We start from the raw sequence: 9,441 nt of genomic DNA on the forward strand, positions 1-9,441 counted from the left end.
CGGATTATGACCAATTGTTCTCCATGTCCACTGAAGGTAGGACCAAAAGTCATGGGCTTAATCAGCAACAAAGGAGATTGAGGTCAGATATTAGGAAAAACTTGCTGACTAAAAGGGTAGTTCAGCTCTGGAACAGTCTTCCGAGGAAGGTTGTGGAATCCCCATCATTGGAGGTTTTTAAGAACAGTTTGGTTTTTGGACAAACACCTGTCAGGGATGGTCTACGTTTACTTGGTCCTGCCTCAGGGGGATTGAGTCTGAATACGTTTCAGGGTCCCTTCCAGCCCTAGGTTTCTATGATTCTGCTTCCTTGAGTCCCTTCCATTCTAGCTTCAGTTGAACACAGTGTTCTTTATTCCTTCCCCAGAGCACTAGTGCTGTTGACAAACACCAGCTCATGGACGACTTAAGCCAAAGAGATCATTTTGATAAATATTGAACATGTGTCAAAAGTGATCCATAGGTGTTTTTTTTTAACTTGAGATTCTGAAATACTCCCTGTTAAATTGCTTTTGCAAATCAAAGCTCCCTTAGCTAGGCTTTTCAGTTCAGTTAATTCACAAAGTACTCAAAGGAACAGCTTTCCCCCAGAAACATTTTTGTAAAGAATCTTTGCAAAACGCTGTTTATTAAAACTGTACTTATCAATTGATTACTTCACTTTCTTTTTTCCCCTCCGACCTTTTTGTTTTTGTTTTAGATCCAAAAGTTATAGGAGGAGCCAAGAAAATATTGGGATTTTCTCCTATTATCATAGGAAGACATGTTAGAAATATTTGTTTGGTATACATAGAAGATACATCAAGGAAAAATTAAGGAAAAGCTGCTTCTTCAGTCTTCTGTACAGTATACCTGCCAACGGGAAAACAAATATATACACACACACTATCTATTATACCAAAGATTTAGGTAACTGGCTTTAGCAGTAAATATGCTGCTTCAAGGTGCTTTCAAATGGTCAACTATATATGAACTTGTGGAAATGGATCGTTTATTTTTGTAAATGCTTCTTTTAAAATACTTATCATTTGAGTATGAATATTTTTAATACACACCTTAAAAGGATATTCTAAGTCATTATAGCTCTTAAGCCATGTTTGTGTATTTGTGTTTTATACTGGTGTAGAGGAACACAGCAGTTTAAAGGATGTAATTCTATCTCTCTTTACTGGTTCGTTTAAGAATGACACTTAAAAAAACCAAAGCCTTACTAAGAACTGGACCTGATCTTTTGTGTCAGGATTGTTCATTCCCATCTGTTTTCTTTATACTACAGGAGTATATGGCCACTGTCCCTACAAGACTCATCACTAGCTGGTTCATTTTGTGTGTATTCAAAACCTTGCAAGGTTTCCTGACTGCCGGGGTCTGAAAACTGTCTGTTCTCATTGTTATAATACATTGAGCAAGGGTGGGCTTTACACAATGACCCTTTGACTCTGTGGGATGGCAGAACTATCAAGCTTTTGAAGCTACCAAGTAGGGTTCTCAGTTTTACATAGTTCTTTCCTTTCCAGGAAAGTTTGTTTAGTTTTGGTATAGCCAGGAAACTGAAGTAATCCAGTATATTTGACAGGGACTTCAGAAATAATCAAAGCTGCATGACATGCTTTTGTTTATGTCTGAAAAGATGTATTTGAACATGAAGTACTGTAAAATTTCCTAAGGTGACTTGATCACGTGTTATATTGTTTCTTCTGTGAGTAAAATCCTGAAAAACTTGTGAAAGTCTTTCTTAACACATCAAGAGTTGGTGTCAGGCTAAAGCATGTATGGGAAGTACAGGGAGCCAGGACTGAAAATAAGATTTGAGGGGGAGTGGGGAGAGGTTGTTTTGTTTTGCATTTTGGGGCCAATCCTGCTCTCATTGATGTCAGTAGGAGTCTTCTGTCCTCCTGCTCCTTCTCCCTGCCTGGGTCCTGAACCTGGCTACAAATAGTGACATTCACAACAGGTGGGTTCTCTCATGACCTACTCCAGAGTATAAAAGAAACTGGGGATATCCTTCCCCAAACTTCTTGGTAGGGCGATCTCTTCATCAGCCCCTCCTTCATGGGAATGTTTTGCCCATCAATTGATATTCCTTTGTTTTGCCATTCCTTGATATTCCATTGTATCCTCATGGACACAGTTAATCATAGTAACAGGTATTGGCTTTCTGTGTTTCAGATTCTAGAGTCTTTCAAGGTTCACCCTCAAGTACCCCAGTCTTAGGGCTTGTCTACACAGGAAAGTTATACCAATATAAGATAAGGTGTGATTGAAATCACTATAGTTATGCCAGTATAACTCCCTGGGTGGACACTCTTATTCTGGAATAAGAGTGGGATTTTGGGGTTTATGGGAGTTTATGTCACGTTAGAAAGGGTTGAAGCTAAACCAAAGTCTAAAAAAAAAGCCTCTCATTCTGGAATAAGAGTCTCCCCAGGGGGAATTGTACTGGTATAACTATGGCGGTTTAACTATACTGGTATAATTATACCAATATAATTGGTAAAAGGTCTTGTGTAGACAAGCCTCTAACTGTGAAATTTCCCACCCCCGGAGAACAGGTTTCTAGGACTACCCCTGGACTATGGCTGCATCTTAAGGCAAAATGTCCTGTTTCACCACATTTATAGCAGTCTCTCCCCAGTCCCATCTTTCTGAAAAATGGGACAAGTCTGAGAACCCCCTGTCCTTATGGCCACCCATATGATAGGGCCCATTCTTTCCAGTGTGGTAATATAAGGTTCTGTATTGTCTCCTGGCATCAGGCGTGTCATCTCAGGGCCTTTCCACACTGGAATCTGATAGGACTCCATCTCTTTAAGAGCCTTGAACGTTGCAACCCTTTCTTCCTCTGGCTGGGCCCTCCCTGTTCTGTTGATCTTCCTGAAATCTCTGGAACTCGTCAGCCTGTGGCATGTCATCTGTCTACTGCCTCCCTTTTGTCCGAGCCCACTGAACAGCGAGCCACTTTAGTGTTGCCCTCACTTGGTCAGGTGGGTCACCGAACAATCTTGTCTTTAGTTTAGCAGCTGCCCCTAAAGGACTCGGAGCTTATACTTCATCCCACTCCTTAACTTCTGGTCTGTACCTAAGGGTGGATAGACAGGATCCTTGGTCTAGCTCCTCCAGCACACCCAGCAAGCATCTCTTCTGACATCTTGATGGGTAGATGTCCCCACCACCACCCAGAGAATAGTAAGAAGTTGTACAAAGGTCCTTTCACTGGGCTGTTTAGTTTTGGACTGTAATCTCCAGTGCTTTGATTTATACTTTCCCCTTCTCTAATGCAAAGCGGACTTTTTCCCATGTAGAGCCGAAGCAACATCCCATGCATGACTCCCTAGCAAAGGGCCTGGATGAAGGGGTTGGCTTATATAACACTAGTGCTCCAGTCAATCAGCTTGGGAGGAGAAAAGGGCTGGAGCAGCAATAACCAACTATCTAACCAGTCAAAACACATCCCAGGGGTTATCAACATTAACAGTTTGATTAGGCAGGTCTTAGTTAGCACCTACTGGCTAGTTCTCGACCCTCCTACCTCCTTACTGACTGTCTGATCTTCTCTTCCTACCATTTGAACAGTTTCCTGTGGTCTTAATGGGCTCACTTGATGCAGTCCTTCATATCCTCTTGTAAACAATACCTGGTTCTCTGGTGTGTGGGTATTTGGGCTGTAATCTCCCAAACCTATCAACTAAACCCTGAAGAAAGGGTGGGGGAAAGCCACCCAACAGAAACCTGGCAGCATCTTTAGGTATTTGACTGTTCTGTCACATACACCAGTCAACATTCATGGGCCCTGCATACTCACCAATGGCTATGGCCCTGATCCAGCAAGGGGTGTAAACTTGTGCCTAACCTTAAGCGTGTGAGTAGTTCCATTGATGCCAGTGGGACTACTCACGTGTTCAAGTGCCTTCCTGAGCTGGGGTTTTTACCAGAAAATCTAATTTTTTCCCAGTGTCTGAGTTTCAGAGCACCCTAAGAAGGAGTAATGACAGGATAGTTTATACCTAAGAATTCATCTGACTCTTCAGTCTGATCATCTTACTCCAAAGAGAACAACCCACATTATCCTCTTAGAAACAACTGATCTTGTAATACATTGTTTCCTTCCGAGACAAATTTTACAAGAGGCAATAGCAGGCCTGGGGAGGAGCGGGAATCACAGGACCAGATTTCTGAATAACAGACCCCTTTTAGCACCCTCAGCATATTTGTGACCAATTGAGGAAGGGCTGAAATAGGGCCCAAAAGGGCCCCATTTCTCCCCCTGCTGACGTCAGTGGGAGTTTTTCCATTGCAGTGGATGGGAGAGAAGCCAGCCGTAGCTAGACAGCATAGTTTGTCTATTAAATTTCTAAAACTCTGTGTTTTCAGTGGTTTAATTACCTTAACTTCACTAGAGGAGTTCCTCATTTACATACACATACAGCAATGTCAGGAGTGGGTCACAGGACTATTTAAATATATAGCATAAGATGGACATGAATAAAGATTCTATGCAAATGAAATAACATCATTTGTCCTTACCCAGCAGAACAGTATGTTTAGATGTTTTTTCTTCCATCTGCCCCATCATCTCTCATGTCTATTTCATTCTAATAGCCACCGGGTCAGGGAATCTTGTTACAGGGATAACTGACAGTGCTTGCAGCATTTCCTGTAGAATTGCCATGATAATGTCCTCAATGAGCACAACCCACAGCTCTGCTGCCAGAGTTGCACACTGATCCAGCATTGTGCCAACCTCCAAGCTGGAAAGTGCTTGAATTATATTCTGTTCTTCCCGTGTCTTGCCCTGTAGGTAAAGTCAGAGCGATTTTTTTCCCCAGCACACCGTCTCTAATTTATAACATCAAAAACCAAATGTGACTCTCCATGGGCTGCTTAAATCCAGCAGGGGCTCCTCTCTAAGGAAACTGAAATAAAACGCTTCTGAAATGTAAAAGGGTTTTAAATCTTCATGCCAAAACTGTATTGCAAACCTCATTAGAGTGAAATGATTTCTATTGATAGAAAAAGCACTGTACAAAACAGAGTCCTCTCAGACAGCCACATCTCATTTTAATGCAAATACAGCAGCCTCGTTACTAGTAAGCAGCTTCTCTGTGTCTAGATTATCCAACCTAGTGTGCCCTGGACAAAAAACTTTAAACTGTGATTTGTTATGATCCTACAGGAAGAATTAGCATCTCATACACTTTGAAGGCCAGATTCTGCCACACTTGTAGTGTACTCTACCAGCAATCTCACTGAAATATCCCTGGAGTACTCAATGTAAGCATGGCAGAATCTGTTCCTGATAGGGGTTAGGGCCCAGAACCTCAAAGCTATTTAGGTGCCTGGCTCCCATTGAAATCAGTGGGAGGTAGGTGCCTAAATAGTTTTGAGGATTTGGGCTGGGTTCTTTAAAGAAAATGGCTTTGATCATCCTTTGCAATCATGCAGGAATTGGTATATTTACTAATGGCTAAGGTTATAGTCTTTCCAAGTAGTGTGTCCAACTACTTGGTGTTTGAGATCTACTGAGATGAGGTTATTTTTCACAAATAAAATCTCCTGGGAAGGACAATCATTAGATTCCCAGCTACTAGCCCTGGAGAGAGTACACATGCACCCTGTAGCAGGATTTGGCTGTAAATCTGAACACACAAGGTAAAATTTTTCTTATGCTTCTGTTTTCAGGGCAAACTTATTTTTGGTCCAGTATGGTCAGAACCCCGAGAGTAAATAAGAGAAAACTACTTGTTCTTTGTTTGCTGTTTCTTGCATTACTTGTAAATGGAAACTGATGGTTACTTTGTATCGATATATGTAATTTTTACACAGTGCAATGCACAATTACTATGTGCGGTGTTGTTGTAGCCGGGTTGTAGAGAGACAAGGTGGGTGAGGTAATATCTTTTATTGGACCAACTTCTGTTGGAAGTTTGTCTCTGACACCAACAGGTGTAGGTCCAATGAAAGCTATTACCTCACCCACCTTGTCTCTCTTGCACAATTACTGTAGTAGGTTTTCTCCCACCACCACCCCACCTTTCTGCTTCCCATAAAGAGGATTTGAGGAAACAGAGTGACAGCAATAGATTTCTTGTTATTCTCTCAGTCTGGAACAGAAGGTTCCATACAATTTTGTAACCCTGTAGGGATGGATGCCTTTTCTTAAAAAGTTCTTCGTTCAGGAATGGATACCAAGCGATAGCTCACTTCTTTGTGCAGTGTGTTTGTATACAGCATATGTCGGTTTTTCCATGTCCAGTGCCATGGGAAGTGGATAGGCTAGCCCTTTGGAAGTCATGAATTCTGTGGTGTCCTTCTACAGAAGGGAAATTTAGGTTAGATATTAGGAATAACTTTCTAACAGTAAGGATATTTAAGTACTGAAACAGATTAATAGTGGAGGGTATGGAATCCCCATACTTGGAGGTTCTTAAGAACTGGTTAGACAAACACCTATAAGGGCTGATCTATGTGTACTTAATCCTGCCTCAGCATGGAGTGATGGACTAGATCTGTGGCTCAAACTTATTTGATTGTGCCTCCATTCTTTGTGTCTGTAGTGTATGCCTCAGTGTATGCCTCAGTCGCCACTCTCCTACAGCCCAGCTCCAAAGGCAGAGCAGAGAGCAGCGGCTGCTGGCCGGGCTGCCAGCTCTGAAGGCAGTGCCGCCGCCAGCAGCAGGGAAGTAACGGTGGCATGAGATGGTACGGCCACCCTTACTTCTGCACTGCTGCTGCTGGCAGTGCCCTCAACAGCCACCCCTCTCCGGCCACCCAGCTCTAAATGTGCACCGTACATTTTTTCCCCCTAAAGCATCTCATGCCCCCCAGAGCACATTCCAGCCCCCACCCCAGGAGTGCGTTCCCCCGTGTGAGAACCTCTCAACCGGATGACCTCGTGAGCCATACATTTCTATAATTCTATTATTATTATTGTTTTACTTGACAAAAATAAAGTTAAGTTTTGGATCACTCCATCTATTTGGAGAGAGCTAAATCCCCCTTCAAACCCAGAATAAACAGCCTGCCATTAATGATTCAAATGGACACATTTAGGCCCTAGTCCTGCAAGGATTTGCACACATGCTTAACATTCCGCATAAGGATGTAGTCCCACCTGTGTAACTTTAAGCAGTGGTTAAGTGCTCGCTGGATCCAAGCTTACTTTCTAAATTATAGTGGGTTACCACATTGTGAAAAATTGCTCCTGTGTGTCTGCTAAAGACTGAATATAGCTCAGCCGTATTGTCAGCATCCTCCAACCTACTCAAAGTAAACTGACTATGCACAGGGCTGTTTAGAGAGGGAAGAAATTTGCTGTCCCTTCTTCCCCGAAGCCTTAGCCTCATGTTACAGTAGCATGGTGGAATGGGGGGACATTGCACAATACACCCCTCCAAAACAAACAAACAAACCCTCCGCATTGGCATGGTCATAGCAGCCTCGCAGAGCACAGCTTTGCAGCATATTAGAGACTCTGTACCTGGTGTACAGATTGCCTGCATCTTGTCTCTGTGAAACGGCACTTTTTCTGTTGCTTTTACATTTGTGTGGGTGCGGCTGAGGGGAAGTTTGTCCCCCAAAGGGCATGCAGTCCCATCCAAATGCTTGCTGTCACTATGGGGAACTTCTTTTTTCCTCTGGTTTCTGTCATGAATGGGCTATTTGATTTAGATCAAAACTGAACTGCCTCCAGTTGCCTCAGTCTTGATGTCAAATGTACCCAGATTCAAGGAAAAAAGATGGGCAATAGCCTGATCTTTAATCCTCTAAAATAAAGCAAGTAAACAGACAGCATATAAATAGTTAAACCAGGCCAACTGGGCCATCTGTATCCAAAGGGAGTGGAAAACAAAATGACACATCCCACAATAGGTTTGCACAACTCCATTTGAAGGGAACAACTGCACTATTTAAAGCGTGACTTGTCTGCAAGCGAGAACTATATTAAAGTGATCACCCTCTCAGGAATGTCCTGGGTTACTTTACAGTTCTAGCTGGGCTTCTCAAAGCCATGTAGGAGATTTGGCTACTCAATTCCCATTGAAAAGTTCAGCTTTTGGATCATTTTTGTAGTATTGTATGTAAATATCACTCGTGGCTTTGTTTTGGAGTGTTGTGTACAGTAATAGCAAAATAATCATAAAATATTAATAAGGAATCTTGCATTCTTAGATTTTTTTTATTGGGGAATTGTATAGACATCCATTAGTCCAGGAAATTCATGGAATTCTTGAAAAGTCTGGCCAGTGTTACTGTTCCACTAAGAAATGCAAGCTAGCTAGTATACTAAATGTACGGTGCACATTTAGAGCTGGGTGGCCGGCGAAGTAACGGTGGCATGAGATGGTACGGCCACCCTTACTTCTGCACTGCTGCTGCTGGCAGTGCCCTCAACAGCCACCCCTCTCCGGCCACCCAGCTCTAAATGTGCACCGTACATTTTTTCCCCCTAAAGCATCTCATGCCCCCCAGAGCACATTCCAGCCCCCACCCCAGGAGTGCGTTCCCCCGTGTGAGAACCTCTCAACCGGATGACCTCGTGAGCCATACATTTCTATAATTCTATTATTATTATTGTTTTACTTGACAAAAATAAAGTTAAGTTTTGGATCACTCCATCTATTTGGAGAGAGCTAAATCCCCCTTCAAACCCAGAATAAACAGCCTGCCATTAATGATTCAAATGGACACATTTAGGCCCTAGTCCTGCAAGGATTTGCACACATGCTTAACATTCCGCATAAGGATGTAGTCCCACCTGTGTAACTTTAAGCAGTGGTTAAGTGCTCGCTGGATCCAAGCTTACTTTCTAAATTATAGTGGGTTACCACATTGTGAAAAATTGCTCCTGTGTGTCTGCTAAAGACTGAATATAGCTCAGCCGTATTGTCAGCATCCTCCAACCTACTCAAAGTAAACTGACTATGCACAGGGCTGTTTAGAGAGGGAAGAAATTTGCTGTCCCTTCTTCCCCGAAGCCTTAGCCTCATGTTACAGTAGCATGGTGGAATGGGGGGACATTGCACAATACACCCCTCCAAAACAAACAAACAAACCCTCCGCATTGGCATGGTCATAGCAGCCTCGCAGAGCACAGCTTTGCAGCATATTAGAGACTCTGTACCTGGTGTACAGATTGCCTGCATCTTGTCTCTGTGAAACGGCACTTTTTCTGTTGCTTTTACATTTGTGTGGGTGCGGCTGAGGGGAAGTTTGTCCCCCAAAGGGCATGCAGTCCCATCCAAATGCTTGCTGTCACTATGGGGAACTTCTTTTTTCCTCTGGTTTCTGTCATGAATGGGCTATTTGATTTAGATCAAAACTGAACTGCCTCCAGTTGCCTCAGTCTTGATGTCAAATGTACCCAGATTCAAGGAAAAAAGATGGGCAATAGCCTGATCTTTAATCCTCTAAAATAAAGCAAGTAAACAGACAGCATATAAA

The 9,441-nt window shown here is 42.8% G+C and overlaps 1 protein-coding gene across 2 annotated transcripts in view; it reads left to right on the forward strand.

Moving 5' to 3' along the window:
- CARD19 (caspase recruitment domain family member 19) overlaps nucleotides 1–8,279 on the forward strand; it is a 50,786-nt gene extending 42,507 nt beyond the window's left edge. For both annotated transcript variants that reach the window (XM_048858386.2, XM_048858387.2), the window contains exon 6: nucleotides 701–8,279. In XM_048858386.2, the coding sequence (XP_048714343.1) occupies nucleotides 701–816 (116 nt within the window). In that variant the 3' untranslated portion in view covers nucleotides 817–8,279. The remainder of the gene's footprint in view (nucleotides 1–700) is intronic.
- Nucleotides 8,280–9,441: the final 1,162 nt, after the last annotated feature.

The sequence above is a fragment of the Caretta caretta genome, chromosome 7 (assembly GCF_965140235.1).
Source record: "Caretta caretta isolate rCarCar2 chromosome 7, rCarCar1.hap1, whole genome shotgun sequence".
Classification (NCBI taxonomy): domain Eukaryota; kingdom Metazoa; phylum Chordata; order Testudines; family Cheloniidae; genus Caretta; species Caretta caretta.